The following is a 17,400-nucleotide window of genomic DNA, read 5'->3' as shown; positions in this document are numbered from 1 at the left end:
TCTACAGTGGTCATTCCTTTAAGGTCAAAAACTGTGCCTACTAAAAGGCCACAAGTTGTCTATGCAAGATGCCTAATTAAGCAGTCCAACCAAAACAGCTTGACCACTTCAATGCCTCTTGCTCTTTCCAATCAGGTCGATACATCTCTGTCCTTCACTGGAATTCCCAGCAGTGCTGACTGCCAAAAGGCCAACGATTGGCTGTGACCATGGCAGGCAGGGGCCTTGGGAGACAGATTGACTCTTTGATGACTGATGGTTAGTTTGGTGGCTCACACCAGATTATGACAAAAAGAGCACACACGCAGTAGTGTAGTAGTAAGGACTACTCAGGAACATGCTCAGAAACAAAAAGAGAAGAAAAACAGACACAAGAGCAAAATAATCATTCTACTGTGAAACATTATGGACAAAGCAATTTACTTATGATGCATCTGAAAACTGGAGAACAATATGACAACAATGTCTTCAAAATGTGCTGCCCAGCCCAGCTACAGAAATCAATCAAATGTGATTATGTTTCATAATTGCAGACGTCATTCAATCAACCCCAGTTAAAACTCCCAGAGTGAGTGGAAGGCAATCAAGCCACTACAGGGGTTAGATTCATTCTTTAAAAACAAGAACCCAAACAAAAGCACAGGATTGTTGTTTAACTGCACACAAACAGTGGCGATTCACACTTTTCATCAACACAGCTTTCGCTTTCTCTCGCTCGCTAAAATGTAAGAGGCTCTATAACCAAGGTTTCTAGATATATAAAAGCCTCAGATGATTTAGCTGCTCCATTGAAAAGATTTTAAGGGCTCATGCCAGCTTAACTTTCCATTCACAGATCACAGACGTGTTTAACATCATGAACTTCCCGGCGCCGCTGTGCTGAGAAAGCTGGGATTTAGTCTCAGTGCTACTCCAGGGAGAGAGATGCCGACTTCTCTTTCTCCTGCACCAAAACTGGTCTCATAGCACCCCCTGCAGGTATGGACAACTTCATAAACAAACATGTTCATGTACACACACGCACGCAAGCACGCAAGCGCACACACACACACACACACACACTCTCTCTTGTGTGACAGTGTATGTTCATGGTATATTTCATATGGGGGCTGCCAATTCCTTCAAGATGACAAGGAAACTGATCACTAACTCCATCCACCAATCAGTCTACTGTTCTGGGCTATGATGCAAACACATGTTTAAATTTATTTTTGGTGTGATGCCTTTGCCTTTTAAGATAGCGCAAGTCTGTTTCAGCGGTTCTCTTTCAATCTACCTACATGTATATCATCTGCATTTGTTGTACAGTATGCATATCACTAGGTTAATGATCAGAACAGACTCTCAGGTTGGGAGGCTGCTCTGGTGTCTGATCAGGTCAGGTCAGTTGTCTGCTGGCAACAACAAGACTAAAACCTTTCAAGAAAATCACAGGTTATATTTAGCTGAAATCACTAAGGAGGCTATGTAGTGGGCCGAACATGTGCCCTAAAGTCTGCAACACAAGTGTCTACACAGCAGCCACTTCATCGAGTCTCCTAGGCAGACCTGACATTTACAAACCACTCAAGGCTGTTTTTTTCTCTGGCCTGTTTTTTTTTGGCCATGGCATCACAATCTCTTTGTTCGCCAAACTATCAAAGACATCAAAGGGGTTCATCAATAGACTTGATCACTGATCAACTCCAAACGAGGACCCACTTGGACAAGAGAAGACCAGAAGGAGCTTTCGTTATCGATCGAAGATCAAAGCCTACTCCTCCCCCAGCAGGGCAACAGGAATAACAGAAACGCTGAGGTCAGACCGAATGATCCAGAATGATCCGGAACAGTGGCATCTGAGCGACAGGCAGTAGGAAGGAAATTGCTGCAATCTGCAGGTCGGTGCATGTGCACAGTAGTGGGGTAAGGGAGGGGGGGTGGTGGAAAAATGACAATGCAGCCAAGACTACAAAAAAAACGTCAAAATAGGACTCAAATGCTGGCCCGCTATTAGGTTCGGTCAATATGAGATGAGGCGAGTTATGATCATCAGCTGGACAGCACAGATGATAGAATGGGGCATCGGTGGCACCTTCTCACCCCCACAGGGATGTGACACAATACAGGAAACCCACCAGTCAATATCCCTGATAGTGATTGGATGAATTAATGATGCTCTCTTGCGCTTTCTTGCCTTTTTCACTGATGGCAGAAGGCCTTTGGAGAGCACTCGCCCCTGCGGTAGAGAGCTGGTTTCATTTAATATAATTACGTGCGATTTAGCACAGCGGAAAAATGTTCAACCATACATATACTACGCTCACGTCAATGTCAAACGCCCTCGCTCGCTCTCGCTTTCTGTGTGTGTGTGGGAGGGAGACAGACTGTGACGGAGCGAGTTTATCACATCCTGCTCTTAGGCTAGTGCCCTGTAAGGCTGAAGCTGTGCAAATATACAGCCAAGTCAAACAGCTGTCAGGATGAGAGGCAGAGCGAGGGGAAAGACAGAGGGCGAGAGAAAGAGAGGGGATGTTAGCGCCCAGAGCTGCTCTGTTTGTCAGGTCCACCACCTCATCCTCACATCCTGCCCATACAAGAGCCCTCCAAGAAGCCAGGAAACCGAAGAAGCCTGTCAATCAAACGCTAGCCTCTTAAAACACGCTAGCCACCACTGCTGGCAGAGACAGAGAAACAGAAAGTTGGGGAGAAAGGAAGAGGAGACAGAAATATAACTGGCTGCATACAAGTAATTAGATACAAATTAAGAGCACTAATTTCCTTAAGGCCGTGGCCTACTGGTTAGCGATTCGGACTTCTAACCGGAGGGATGCAGGTTCGAATCCCGACCAGTAGGCACGGTTGAAGTGCCCTTGAGCAAGGCACCTAATCCCTCACTGCTCCCCGAGCGCCGCTGTTGTTGCAGGCAGCTCACTGCGCCGGGATTAGTGTGTGCTTCACCTCACTGTGTGTTCACTGTGTGCTAAGTGTGTTTCACGGATTGGGTTAAATGCAGAGACCAAATTTCCCTCACAGGATCAAAACAGTAGATATACTTAATACTTAGATCCATTCACATTGTGCATTTAGGCTAATTAAACAGTGTGCCAATCAGATCGGATCGCCATAATCTCTAAGCTAACTCACTCCGCCAGGCAGCTTCACCAGGAGAAGAAGCCAGCAAGGCCTCCTGCAACATCCCACCGCTGGGACATTAACATCCTGAGCACCGAGGAAAGATTGTCAATTGGAGGAAGAAATATGAAGAGAGAGAGAAAGAGAGAGTGCAAGAAGGGCTGGGTAAAAAATGCTTCCTCTCGCAAAAAAACCTCAATTTCAGAATGCAGATTAAATTGCGAGGAACAAATAGAATGAAGTGACTCTGCAAGAGGATGGGAAAAAAGGGGCCCCATTTAAGCAGCAGCAGAGAATGCCAACTCCCTGCTTTAACTCTAATCCCAGGACAACAGAGTGGCGCTAGTTAGTAGTGGCTACCACTTACAAACGTAATGCTAATTTATGCATTTATGAGTGATTTTCATCAATTGATTTGATATGAAATGATAAAGCCACTCCTTCGTTCAGCTTGGCTAGTGCGACCTCGCTCATATTACGTCATTATGTGCATGATAAAGGACAACTCACAACAGTGCGACGGCAAATGCAGGAGGTCAAACAACATATTAGGGAACATGTACCAGGAGGAGGAGTGTGGGAAAAGGGGAGGAGGAGAAAGTCACCAAAAATAGTTTCCTTGAGTTAAGTGTTCAGTCAGAGGCTGAAAGTTGAAGTCAAGGCAGAAAAGTTCAGCAGTTCAAACCTGACAGAGAGACAAGTGGGCCAATTTAACAGCAGGGCTCTTTAGCGAAGTTAGCGGGAGCGAAGGGGGGCTCGGAGAGCGCGGATCCGATTTCAGGGCATCATGGGCAGGGTAATTGGGCTAAACAGAGTGCATAATTGCTTTAGCTTCTCCGGATACTTGGCCATAAAAGCAGGAGGGAGTTGGGCAAAGTCATAAATCTGAATGTAGGTAGAAATTAGATTTATCAAAGCGTGCTCCTTAACCCAAAGATCCCTCTCTTCCGCTGAGGTCGCTAACTTGGGCAGGACCATGGATGAAGGTCAGCAAGGTCCATTCAGCTACATTACATGCACACGCACACACAAAACGTGTTGCAAAGCTTTGTGGGTTAAATCAATGGACCTCTCTAAACGTGTTGACGGCACTGCATTGGAGTGTTACTTCCATTTTACTCCAACGGGTCCTCAAATCCAAACATTTCACTGTAGTAACATCATGTCACTTCTATCAAGGTAGAAGTCATAGTGAAGAACAAGCCAGCATCGCCACTCCACAGGAAGGGTAGATTAAAAAAAGAGAGATGAGAAATGGATGAGGGGGAAACCTAGAGGGAGGGGGAGAGGAGCCGGGCCTTTAGAGGAAACTGGAGGAAACAGCCATTTACGCCATTAGGCAGAGCCATGGGGGGGGGGGGTGCGGGGCTGGGGGCAGGTGATTCAGAGGAGCCAGAGCTCAGTTGTACAATTGCACAATCTGTCACCAAAAACATTAGGAGCCATCACAGAAGAACAGGGTTCGGATTTCACCCCAGACCAAATGGTGCCTGATCAGCGCGTGCACACACACACACACACACACACACACACACACACACACACACACACACACACAGACACACAGACACACAGACACACACACATCATATCTACACACAGAGTGAGGATGCCTCCTGTAAGGCAAGAGGAAAGGGACCACCACAACAGGTTTGAGAAGGATGATGTCAGAGAATAATGGCACTGGAATGAGGTCTAATCCTTCACACAGAGATAAACTGAGATGAACTCCATGAACTGGCGAACCCCACACACCAACATTACAAACAAACACTCCACTCATCAATCAGAAATCAATTCTTTGTTATTCATCTGATGTGAGCTGAATGTATTTACATAGAGGAGAACAAGTAGTCAGTATTTAGTATTAACACAGAATAACCTTGGACTACAAACAATAAGGGGAATGAAGAGTCTCACTGTGTTAAGCATCTTTTATAAAAACAGGCATGGAAAACATTGTGAATAATAAACTTCAGAGAAGGGCCTGCATTAGCCTGTATTTAAGTTACATCCATGGCCCTTGGTACCCTGGAAATCCAGACTTCTCGCGAGAGCACAATGGAATTGTCTCTGCGAGACACTCTGGCAATGAGCAATGATGCACGTTACTTTTTCCCCTTGCATTCTGGGGAACCAGCTAAACTGATGAAGACAGCGCTGCAACATTGGAGGACAGTACACATTTGTCGTAGTGTTATCCAAGTCAGAAATCATTCAGAGTAAACATGGTCTTTTGTTATCCAATTGCATGCAGTGAGATTTTTAAATGCATGCTTGTTGCCGCCCCTCGAGTTGGGCCATTACATTGTTCGTGGCCAGACCCTTAATCTTTCTAGATTACCAGGGTCTGGATTTTCCAGGCTAGGCCCTTGGAGCAACATTATTCATTTGTGTCCTTTATTTCCATGTTCCACTAGGGGTGTGCACACTGCACAGATAATCAAATATCTCGATAACCATTAGCAGCATAATTATTTGAATACTAATTTCCTTTTCAGTCATTATGTAAATCCACAGAATCCTGAGAAGTTGTGAAAAATATGGGATACTTTAGCAAAATTGTATTGTTCATTTGAGGATATGGCATGCACACGTAGTGTACATTTGGCATTCATTTGTGGGTTGAGAGGGCGCTCTACACACGCAGAGGAGAAGATTTCACTGCTTCCCGACCCCAATATGCTCTCCATTTACTGTAGCATTAGGTCCACCACCACAAATAACCAAATAGCCTGTGTGTGTGTGTGTGTGTGTGTGTGTGTGTGTGTGTGTGTGTGTGTGTGTGTGTGTGTGTGTGTGTGTGTGTGTGTGTGTGTGTAAGTGTACATTTGGGTATTAGAGAGACAGGCCCAGAGAAAGAGACTCAAAGAGAGCTGCTATGTAGTAGTTTAAGCAGTCTTGAGGCAAATTTTAAAGGAGCTTTTGCCGCACAATTCCAGTAAATATTCACACACACACACACACACACACACACACACTTACTTAAGGGTTTATACATGTAGGGCATAACCAGGCACCCCACACCAGAAACAGTAAGTCATGCTGGCGAAGAGCTTAAAGCACAAAACATAATTAGCCCTTAAGATCCTAGAACAAGAAGAAACTCAAAAAGACAAGTGGAAGAAATCAATGCTCAATTCTACTCTCCAGCCACGAACTTCCATTTGGACGAGTCCAACACCGGGCCAACTATGACATGAGATCCGACTGAGAATTGAACAGCTAGACATAACAAAAGCATGTTGGGTGCACTGACAAAATAAAGGAAGACGTCCACGTGACAGGCATGCCAAAACCGCCCATCTGGAGGTGATAAGACAGCCGATAAGGCCGAGTTGAAAGAGTTTGTGTGAACATAAATCTCACACCTAATAGCTACTAATTATGTTTCTCATGCTGACGTTGGTTTTTATTGGGATGGTTACCACTAACAGATTTAATGAATCCCAGCTGCTCTCCAACTCTGAAGAGGTCTGAACTGGAAAAGCAGAGAAAGGCAAACACAGCAATACACTTCATTAGAGACGGAAAAGACCATACAATAAGCTGAATTAAGATAGAAGTATATTTTTAGCGAAAAAAAGGAGAAAATAACAGCTCAACTTCAACAGTGACTTCATGGCATTATTTAAACCTCACAAAAATCAAAGCTCTCCCAGACATCTCCAATTATTAGCTCACACACATCTCCTATATACTGGAGAAAAAATGTTTTGCTTTTAAAAAAAACATTTAAAAGCAGGAAAGGTAACTAAAACAGAAACCAGCTCAGAAATGGAAGCCACACCACCTGATGTTTACCTCTGCACACTTTCAACACCAAAACCAAACCCTCAGCAGGAGATCTGAGACACCAGGGAGACTGTGGGATTTGATCAAACTGTGGACACAGACATAGACTGTCGAGCCCTTTTGTTTGTCCAGGAGTATTTGACAGTTTGTACGAGCTTTGGCAGCCTTGGCTTTCACTGTGTGTGTGTTGAAGGTCCTGGCTCTCCAGTTCAGGCCAGGCAGACAGAGGGAGTCCGCTGAACAGAGCAACACTGACCTCCAGTGGTGGCAAAGGCCAAACATGACCACACACTGAACACACACAGGGTCACACCAGGTGATGGGTAGCGCTTGATTTTGAATGGGTGTATATCTTTAAGTGAATAACACCTGCAATAGTACTGGTTAATTTGATACAATATTACATATTATATGTATTGATATTTTAGATGTGCTATATTGTTAAAATGCCAAATCATGTGGTTGTGTGTGCATCTGTGTGTGTGTGTGTGTGTGTGTGTGTGTGTGTGTGTGTGTGTGTGTGTGTGTGTGTGTAAGAGAGAAAGATAATGTGTGTGTGCGTAAGAAAGAGAGAGTGGCTGTGTCAGAAATGGAAAAAAAAATGCTGCCTTTTAAGATATGTAACAGGGGAGCAAGGCATCGAGGCATTTCTGAATCAAATATTTCTGTGAAATGCTGCCTTCCAAGATACCTTCGTTTTGCTGAATTTTGAAGGCAGCATAGATGTATCCTTCATGTTGCCTTCAACATCCAAAATTCTATTTAATTGTGGGCAGCTTTTGCCGTTCTGTGTTGCCATCTTGCTAGGCTGTCCAAAACAAAGTTCGTAGCTGGTACCTTGATGCCTATTACAGCAAGTGACTCGTTAGAGAGCTGAAGGCAACGACACAGCAGACAGCTGCCTTCCATTTCGGACAGACGCAGTGTGTTTGTGTGAGAGAGTATGTGTGTGTGAGAGAGAGTGTGTGTATGTGAGAGAGAGAGTGTGAGACAGAGAGTGTGTGAGAGAGTGTGTGTGTGAGTGTGTGTGTGTGTGTGTACGTGAGAGAGAAAGAGAGAGGGACAGAGAGAGAGAGAGTGATTCAGATATGATGCTAACATGCTGACATTATGTGTGAATGACGCTGACGCACATGAACAGAATTTCTGCGTTGTTGAACAGGTTGAACGTGGTTGAACACGCACATGATCAGAATCTCCGCTTCGTTCAGACACAAGCTCATTTACATAATGTCCGTCGGAAATACTAGGAGGGGAGTAGTGTTACAGCCGGCTAAGTTCAGAGTTCCAAATGGCCGGTTATGTTCAGATATACGGCCCAACTGCTTGACATCCGCAGAACATGCGGATTTCCACCTGTCTGATGTCTGAAAGCAGCTACATGTGTGAGAGAGAGAGTGTGTATGAGAGAGAGAGAGAGAAAGTATCTGCCTGAAGATAGATCACATTATAAGTGTGCACTTAACACTTGAAGAGCCAATCATGACAAAGTGACAAAAGGTCGAACACTTCACAGCGCAGCTGTTCCAAAGCCCTCATCCACAGCCTGAGGGGCGCGCAGTGCCCAAACACACAGGAGCAGTCGGGATGGGGGAACCCTCAGGAGCAGTGGGGATGGGGGAACCCTCAAGAACAGTGGGGATGGGGGAACCCTCATGGGGGAACACTCAGGAGCAGTGGTAATGGGGGAAGGGGGGACGTGCTGCTTACCAGTTTGTTCTCCTGCATGTAGATCCTCTGCAGCTTGGGGCAGCCCTTGGCCAGAGCCACCATGCCCTCATCACTGATGTTGTAGCACTGGCCCAGGTGGACGTCCTTCAGCTCGGAACAGTGCTGGCCCAGCTGAAACGCAAAACAGACAGTAACAAAGGTTAGAAGAACTGGAAAAAAAAACAAAAGCTTGAAGAATGTTAAATTGCCTAATATTGTTAAGTTTAACTCAACACACACACAGACACGTGCCAGCTTGCTTGGAAAGCAATAAGAGAGAGCGATCCTGTGCCTGTTTTGTATGTCTTCATACAGTTCAAGCAACAAGGAAAAGAGCCTGACATATTCCCCTACTGCCTATGCTGCGACCTGCAGTCGACTACAGATGAACTGATCAATTGCATTAATCACTCTTGAGTGAGTAGGAGATTAGGGAGAGCCTGCTGTTTTAATGTGTGTGTGTGTGTGTGTGTGTTTGTTTGTGTATTAGTTTCAAAAACATACATTTTACAAAAGTATAGAACAGTTTTATGGATACACACACGCACACACACACACACACACCTTGGGAGGGGGGGCTATTGTGGAGCGCACAGATCACACACACCCTGATGCTGCTTACCTCTCACTCTAGCTGCAGACTCACTATGAGTCACTGGGATAGTTGTGGCTCATCCCAATTTGCAGATCTGGGTAATGATCCATTTAAAAGCACCCTCTTCATAGTACTGAAATCTATCTCCAGCAGACAACTTCTGTGCACGATTGACATTTTATGAGGCAGAAAGAAGCTTTGCTAGTCTGCCCGTCAAACGTTATGTTTAATTTGACATTTGGTTTAATATCCACCAAAAGTGTAGGCAAGTAAATAAGAGGAACATTATTTACACAAGCACTCATACAAACATAGAGAGCTGTCACATCAGGTATGTTACAAGATTTGTGAAAACCAAATTGTTGTAGAAAAAAAGAAAATAACTCATCTGGGTTAAGAGCCTACCTCCAAACAAATGGGAACACTCTTAAGCAGATTTTTAAACAGAGCCTACTGCCAATTATCAGATTGCTAGATATGAAAATCCTTTAGCAAAAATGATACTACTTGTACATGTAGAAAAGATACTATACAGAACCTTGAGCTTTTTAGGAAGCTACTGAAACCCATTACCATTTAATTATTCCATTTTTACTGTATGAGTGTGAGCATAGAGGCACCCATCCTGTGAAGTACACAGCCAGCTTGGGTTTGGGAATTGCCTTACAGGAATCATCCTTACAGGTGCTATTTAGACAAAGTTATTTTAGGGGTTGTTTTTTTGTAAAGCTGGTAACATCGAAATTAAGGTGTCAATCTGGTGCTGTGCTTTGTAAAAGAACTCTCACCAGTTTGAGTGCGTGGTCAGTCAGCTTGTCTTGGTTGCCCACATGGACCTTGACCAGCAGAGGGCAGTGTGTGGCGATGGTGCAGAGGGAGAGGTCGCTGAGCTGCTTGCAGCGGTAGGCCGTGTACTTCAGCAGGCCCGGCGACTGGGAGGCCAGAGAGCACACACCGTGGTCCTGCACGTTCCGGCAGTCCGAGATGTTGACCTCCGTCACATTCTGCCGGCGTGAGGCGATCTTCACCAGTAGCTCATCATTCACCTACAAGTGGACGTGGCCAGAAAGATGGGCAGTACAGAGGGCATTCAATTTACTGTTCAACACTACAAATATACTAAGGGTTTAGAAATGTATTCCAACACGTAACCTAGAATATATCTGGGGTTGCATATCTTCAGCCACATGAAAAAAAAAAACCTTATATTCGATTCAGAGAAGACGTGGCCTACTGGTTAGAGAATTCACACTTGTGACCGAAGGGTGGCCGGTTCGATCCCTGACTGGTAGGAAAAATGTGGGTGGGGGAAGTGATTGAACAGCGCTCTCCCACATCCACGGATGAGGTGCCCTTGAGCAAGTGAGCTCACTGCTCTGAGTGTGTGTGTATTCCAGTAGGAACTTCCTACAGGACTATAACTTAACTAACTTAACTTAAGTTAACTTAACTTAGAGAAGATGTGGAAACACTGATGGTAGTTCATGGTCATGATTGACTTGACAACTAGCATAAAGTTCATAGCCTTTGGCCCAGTTTGCTTGCAGATAGATAGATAGATAGATACTTTATTGATCCCCAGGGGAAATTCAAGAATTGCATACTTGATCTCTACTATATACCGACATCCGAGACAAAGAGGGTGATGACCCACCTGTTGCAGGCCACTGAGGTCGATGTGCTTCCAGAACTGGAAGTCTAAACACAGGTCCCGCCAGTACTTACAGACCAGAGAGGCACCCAGGCAGCGCTCCCGAACGGTCAGGTGGGAAAACACCTGTACCAACACAGCGCAAGAGAACAGTCAGCTGCACACAAGTGGCAAGATCTCTTTAATCGCCCATTCACATACAAGCTCTCTCTCACACACACTGCCTATCTATCCACACACACACTGCTTGTCTATCTCCACACACACACACACACACACACACACACACACACACTGCCTATCTATCCACACAAACACACACACACAAAATACCCAATCAGACTACTTTTGAAAAGATCAAGGGAAAAAAAGACAAAAACTCAGATACAATTAGGCCACTCTAGTAGAGATTGGCTTGCATTTTGGCACAAAAACAATATCTGTAATTGGTGTATCGAATCAGGGTAGCCAATAAAAGCATTCAAAAACAAAAGAACAAACCTAACTCTTTTATCTTGGCTCAGATTTTCATGTATGCACTCTTTATCCCAAAAGAAACATTAATAAGAAGAGCACACATACTAGACTACAAAGGTGCTCATCTTAGTAAAAGCCCAATGTTGGAGCACTGCTGATATCGTGTAGAGCTGCAGCAAATTATTTCACCTATTCAAAGGGATGGAAATATGTTCCAATCACAAAAACTCCAGTGAGCATTTTATATACACACTCGGAAGCTTTTGAAAACAGAATGGAGGGACCACTCTTCCCCCAGCTCTTTAAACAAAAATAAATGAACCCAGACGGAGAGTAGAGTGTGTGTGTGGATGGATGGGGGTGTGTGCATGCGTGACAGAAAGAGAACGAGAGAGAGACAGAGACAGAGCAACTGCTGGTGTGGAAAAAAGAACAGCAGCTTTTCATTGTGGGTTCAGTGGGTTGTCTGTGGGCTAATGTAGCTGTGTTCCCAGTATTGTTTGTTGTTCTACTCCTACAAGCCACAGCCCTACTCAAACATCAAATCTATGGTTGGGTCACAGACCACAACCAATACAGTGGAAACTGTGGGATGGCAATACCTAGCAACCATTTAGTTCTGCATAACTGACAGCAAAAAGAGTTCCTACAGGCCTTGACTAAAAGATACAACTTTGACATGGGTCTGTTGAGGGGTGATGAGAATGATCACAGACAGTTTCAGAAAAGATTAAATGACACATCAAGTGTGAAACTACAACCCAATATTTAAAAGTAGCAGAAAGCAACACTACCATCTTGCAGTGCTATTTCTGTCCTGAGACTGGTTCAGAAATGAACCCAGTGATGAACAGCCTCTCAAAAAAACAACATCCACACCCCCACCCTCAACACACAGCCCCCCTACATCCAAATCCTGCAGACTGACCTTCAGGAGGATGGAGGAGGGCAGGTGATTGATGCAGGAGGCATCTGACGTGTCAGTGGTGGCCCGTGAGCATTCAGAGGCGGGGCTGGTACTCTCCCCGTTGTCCCTCTGCAGCGGCACCACGCCCCCTGTATCCTCGCCGGAGGAGGATGAAGATGATGAGGAAGATGAGGGTAAGGAGCAGAGGGGCAGGAGGCGGTGGGCTGCCGTGTCTGCAGCAGCGGCACCTCCTCCGCCAGTAGCCCCAGCTCCCTCAGCACTCTCGGGGAAGGCACAGCGCGGCTGCTTGCAGGGCGTGCAGCGCTGCAGCTCGGCGCACTTGCGCTTGCACACCATCTCGGCGAGGCTGGGCGTCGGCACGGCGACCGAGGCTGCAACGGTGGACGCCGGGCGGAACAGGGAGGGCGGCCCGAGGAGCTTGGCAGGGACAGAGGCGGTCAGCAGAGCCAACTCGGCATGCGGCGCCAACAGGAAGTGGGCACAGGCCTCTGGCGAGCCCAGCGAGGAGGCGTAGCGTTCGGCGAGCTTGGAGGCCGATGCGCTCACGGCCGACGCAGCTACAGCACCACTGCTGCCACCGCTGGTCTCCAGAGGCTCGTCGTCAGGGCTACCACTGCTGCCGTGGACGATGAAGCAGAGCATGCACGGGCCTTGAAACAGGCAGTTCCTTTTTCTCTTCTTCTTACGCAGCTTGCGCGTTCGCTTTTTCAGGCGGTAACCATTTTTCGAGAGAAGATGGCCCATATAGATGACTCACTTGAACTCTGAAACACAGAGAAGGACAGAGAGAGACAGACATTAAATTGAGACATAGATATCAGATATATTTGAGCATAGATATCTGTGTTAGATAGTGTGGTACAATCGGTCTCTTTGTTCTGTCACTTTCACACTGTGAAACCTCCTTCCACCTAAACTCCTCAATATCACCAATCAAAATCTCACACAAACAAAGAAATGTTAATATAAATGATAAATAATGATAGATAAAGAATGATGCTTGAATACCACAGATTGACAAATTGATCAAGGTGACCTTAACTCAAAACATTCTTCAGTCAATGACTGTCAGAAATTACTTTAGTCGTACTAAATGTACTGACCCAATTAACATTCTCAGTGATTTAATGCAGGCCATCAAATTAATTTAGATACAATAGCATCTAGCAATGAAAATGGTTGTTGTTAAATATCTGATGTGATGTGTCAACTAGATGAGAGCATACAACTGGGGAGGTCGTAGGTGTTGCTGTATGCACGACACATTGTTACAAACAACCTGCTGGGTTTACTGGCAGGCTAGCAGTAAGAAGAGTGAAGACAGCATGATGGGTGCATTCATTCCACACAGCCACCCTGGCATTGAACACATCAGTTTTACGATATATTTCACCTAGTGAATCACCATCTGCTAAAAGTGGACTACAACCTTAACACTGTTTTGTTATTTTGTGGTAAAAACTAGTACTAAAATATCGCATTGAGACAACAACTGGCTGTAAGTTAGCTTAAACAACTCAGAGGTTAGCTAACGTTGAGGACAACATTCGCTCTAAAGAACAGGTTGACAACTTCTTCTGTGACACTTCGCATTTTTATCGTCAATCCAGTATACCATAAGACTTTTAAGATTTCATGACCCACTTTCTCGCGACTTTCATGTAAATTGCTGTAGTAAGTGAATCACTATTGTATTTATCCAAGCGTAGCAGCCGAGCTACAAACAGACCCCCAGCAGCCAAGCCAAGCGCTCCGATAAAACCATAGCTCATGCGTCCCCTCACCAGTTCGCGCGGTGCAGACCACCTCTGTCCCGCGATTTCATATTCTGTGTTTCCAATGGGAAACTGGTCTGAAATTGTTTCTAGTTATTAAAATCCGATGAAACAACACAAGACAGTTATATCCACATAATGTTTGTGAAAAGACTTCCGGGATTTCTACGAAACAGGAAGTACTGCCTACAACTACGGACGCACAATCTGGCTTTTATTGGAGGATTCCTCTGTCTGTCTGCTCGAATTGCGGCGTTCTCAAACGAATTTATCACCTCGTCCTCAGATATCTGATAGATTAGACTGTTTGAGTTATAAATGTGATTAGGTGTTCGATTTGACTTTGGTTAAATTAAGAATTGTTGTTGTTGTTTTCATTCCAGTCTCTCTGGGGCTTGATAAAATCAGTTACCATTTTTAGGTATGGTAATAGAACTGCCATATAATCCTCGATTTCTGTCTTGCTCACTCCTCTCTCTGTCATTGTTAGCTTGGAATGTTCAAATTTCATAGGCTACGCCTACAACAAGTTGCTTTTCCAAAAATGGACACCTGTTAACCTATAGCCTACAACAGGCAATCTTAGCCATGTGTCATATCCTAATACCACACAAGCAGAACATGCCGTATGCCTATTCCATGGAAACACAAGCAACACTGCAAGAAGGAGGTGGATTCATGAGCCAACAAGAAGGAGCAGGGCGTGTATGAGTTTTCTGCCAGGAGAGAACGTTCCATAAATAGCATGGGCTGAGTCCTTACGTCGCCTCGCAGACACTTTTTTTTTTGGAATTTGGTAAAATGGCTAGAGAGACTCCTGTTACGACCCAAGTTGCCCGTCACCAACCTACACATGTTCCACTCGATTTTCAAATCACGGACGTCGAAAGTTGCGTTTTATACGACCGACATGGAGTACCCGTTCCTTTCCAGAGTTTATATGAAGAGCAAAAATGTATCATTATTTTTGTGAGGGTAAGATTCCTTTTTTCATAGGCTAGGCCTACACTAAATCGCACGTAGGTACAACTGTCATATTACTGGCATGCAGGTGGTCCTATCACCTTGTGGCCTATTTCCAGTGTCCCACCTATAATCTAGATGCCTTGGCTTAATTTGTCGAGAAAGTAAACTCATGATGCTGTGGGGATATCCAAACCTGTGAAGACTAATGAATGGTTTTTGGTCGTCTGTTCTATTTCGACAGCATTTTCTGTGTTACACCTGCAAGGAATATGTTGAGGATCTCAGCAAGATATCCCAGGACGCTCTTCGGGTGAGAAACAGGTTATTTGACGAAAATGCTTGTATTGTTTTGTTTTGTTTTGTTTGTTTGTTTTTTAGCGACGAAGTTGAAAGAAGTTTATCAAGGAAGCTGACTTTTCATAATCTGATAGGCCTAATGCTTGTATCCACATCTTGCCACAGACATTCAACTTCTCGTTCATTATTTGTTCTCTTATTGCTCAGACTAATGCACGTTGCACCCATCCCTTACTGTCTTTCTAAACTGTGTAAGCTTGCCTTATTGGGTCACTGACTTCTGAATTCAGACACCACATTTATTCACAATTTTAACACAGGGTGCTGGAGTAAGGATGGTTATTATAGGACAGGCAGCTCCATGGCACATAGAGGTAAGACTGGACCAACAATGGGACCATAGCCTACTCATATCATACATCAGAGGACATTGTCCCTTTTATAACGCAGATAATGCATTAAGATAAATGTGCATTTGTATGATCAATCCGATTCGATATTTCCATTGCACCCTAGCCATTTTGTTCTCTGACCGGATGTCCACATGAAGTGTTCGTTGACCCCGAAAGGCATATTTACAGCCGCCTTGGCTTGAGGAGAGGGGAGATATTTATGGAGTCAGGTAGACAAATGCCATTTTTTTACTACACAACTTTGCTGTATCCTAATATTAAACGTCAAGACGGGATGGCAGTATTTTGCTCAGTATTAAGCCAACATGTGTGGCACTGAAGACAAGAAATTGTCCAGCTATCTGACAGTACGGGGAATGCTCTTACTTGGGTAATCAGCCTGTTATCCGTCATAAACATTCAATGCAGATAACATACAGTGGTTGGTTCTTACGTGCTTGTAAAATCCCTTTGCAGTCTGTTAGTTGCCTGTTAAATTAACACAGATGTGTCCTTATGTCCTCACAGCATCTGCTAGTCCCCACGTTAAGTCAAGCATGTTAATGGGGAGCTTGAAAAGTATGTGGCGTGCCATGAACAGCCCTGCATTTGATTTCCAAGGAGACCCACTCCAGCAAGGAGGCACCATTATAGTTGGACCAGGTGATCCTCATATGTTGTTTTGTCTGCTATTTTTGTACATTGCTGTCAAATACATGTATGTTCCTGTTTATCTGATTTGTCATAACAGCCACAATTAAACAACATATTTTTTTCTCCAATTTGTCCTTCTCATGGTCATTTAGGTCCAGAGGTCCATTTCACACATTTTGATAACAATCGCCTGGACCATATGCCCATCCACTGGTTGCTGCAGTTGGCAGGACTGCAGCCATTGGATTTCAGAGACCATTACAAGGTCATTGACATTTAATAACCTGATTTGACCCGGGTGTGCTGTGTTAAATTTCTAACTACAAGCTATTATGACCAGGCAGGCACCTGTCTTTTGCAGGTAGGCTCAGCCAAACATGGTTAATTAAGTGATTGTGGGAGGTGATGAGATAACATTAGAGTAGGTTATGTTATGTTATGTTATGTTATGTTATGTTACTGCTCAAATTGACTAGGCTCCCTTTTCAAGAAACATTTTCAAGGAGGGCGCTGTGGCCCAATTGACAGCAATACAATACAGCATCTGTACTCCTGTACATCTGCACACGGTCCCTATCCCATGTCATCTCTTTCGAACTCCCTCCCTGTCACTCTCCTCATTGTCCTGTCTCAATAGTACATGAACATAGGTCAATAACAACGTAATTACTAATTACTGCTATTATGTTATTCTAGAAGACACACTCCAAGACTTAAAGGAGAATTCCGGTGTGATTTTGACCTAAAGTGTTTTGAAACATGATACCGAGTGTGAACGTATGTCTCATAGCCCATCTCGGCTTGTCCCCTGCACTCCGAAATCTGGCGCTAGTTAGCCGATGCTACCAACAAGGCGGTCAATGGTGGTGCCTCGGCATCGGCATAGCCATGCAAATAAATCACTGTTTTATACCATTTACGAGGCTCAATGTATCTCCACACTTCATTGGTAGACTTCCGAGGGCCCTGACATTTAAAACGAGACATTGAGAACTTTGAAAAAGCACTGGTAGTTTACTTACAAGACGATTTATACAGACAGTATC

The 17,400-nt window shown here is 44.6% G+C and overlaps 2 protein-coding genes across 3 annotated transcripts in view; one reads left to right on the top strand and one right to left on the bottom strand.

Annotated features, from left to right (window-relative positions):
• Positions 1 to 14,191, bottom strand: part of fbxl17 (F-box and leucine-rich repeat protein 17) — a 203,665-nt gene extending 189,474 nt beyond the window's left edge. For both annotated transcript variants that reach the window (XM_076270375.1, XM_076270376.1), the window contains exons 1-5: positions 14,055 to 14,191; positions 12,271 to 13,034; positions 10,869 to 10,991; positions 10,003 to 10,260; positions 8,620 to 8,751 (exon numbers count right to left, since the gene is read on the bottom strand). In XM_076270375.1, the coding sequence (XP_076126490.1) occupies positions 8,620 to 8,751; positions 10,003 to 10,260; positions 10,869 to 10,991; positions 12,271 to 13,014 (1,257 nt within the window). In that variant the 5' untranslated portion in view covers positions 13,015 to 13,034; positions 14,055 to 14,191. The remainder of the gene's footprint in view (positions 1 to 8,619; positions 8,752 to 10,002; positions 10,261 to 10,868; positions 10,992 to 12,270; positions 13,035 to 14,054) is intronic.
• A 440-nt stretch (positions 14,192 to 14,631) lies between these two features.
• Positions 14,632 to 17,122, top strand: prxl2c (peroxiredoxin like 2C). The gene is made up of 6 exons (XM_076269882.1): positions 14,632 to 15,020; positions 15,253 to 15,321; positions 15,629 to 15,682; positions 15,825 to 15,930; positions 16,229 to 16,363; positions 16,507 to 17,122. Exons 1-6 carry the CDS (start codon positions 14,847 to 14,849, stop codon positions 16,632 to 16,634), a joined length of 666 nt encoding a protein of 221 aa, XP_076125997.1. The 5' UTR covers positions 14,632 to 14,846; the 3' UTR covers positions 16,635 to 17,122.
• The last annotated feature ends 278 nt before the right edge of the window (positions 17,123 to 17,400 follow it).

The sequence above is a fragment of the Alosa pseudoharengus genome, unplaced genomic scaffold (genome assembly GCF_046254945.1).
Source record: "Alosa pseudoharengus isolate Yale_2024_CS ecotype anadromous, Long Island Sound unplaced genomic scaffold, YU_APseudo_1.1 YU_APseudo_1.1_scf_6, whole genome shotgun sequence".
NCBI lineage: Eukaryota > Metazoa > Chordata > Actinopteri > Clupeiformes > Clupeidae > Alosa > Alosa pseudoharengus.
This window is presented reverse-complemented; position numbering and strand designations above follow the sequence as displayed.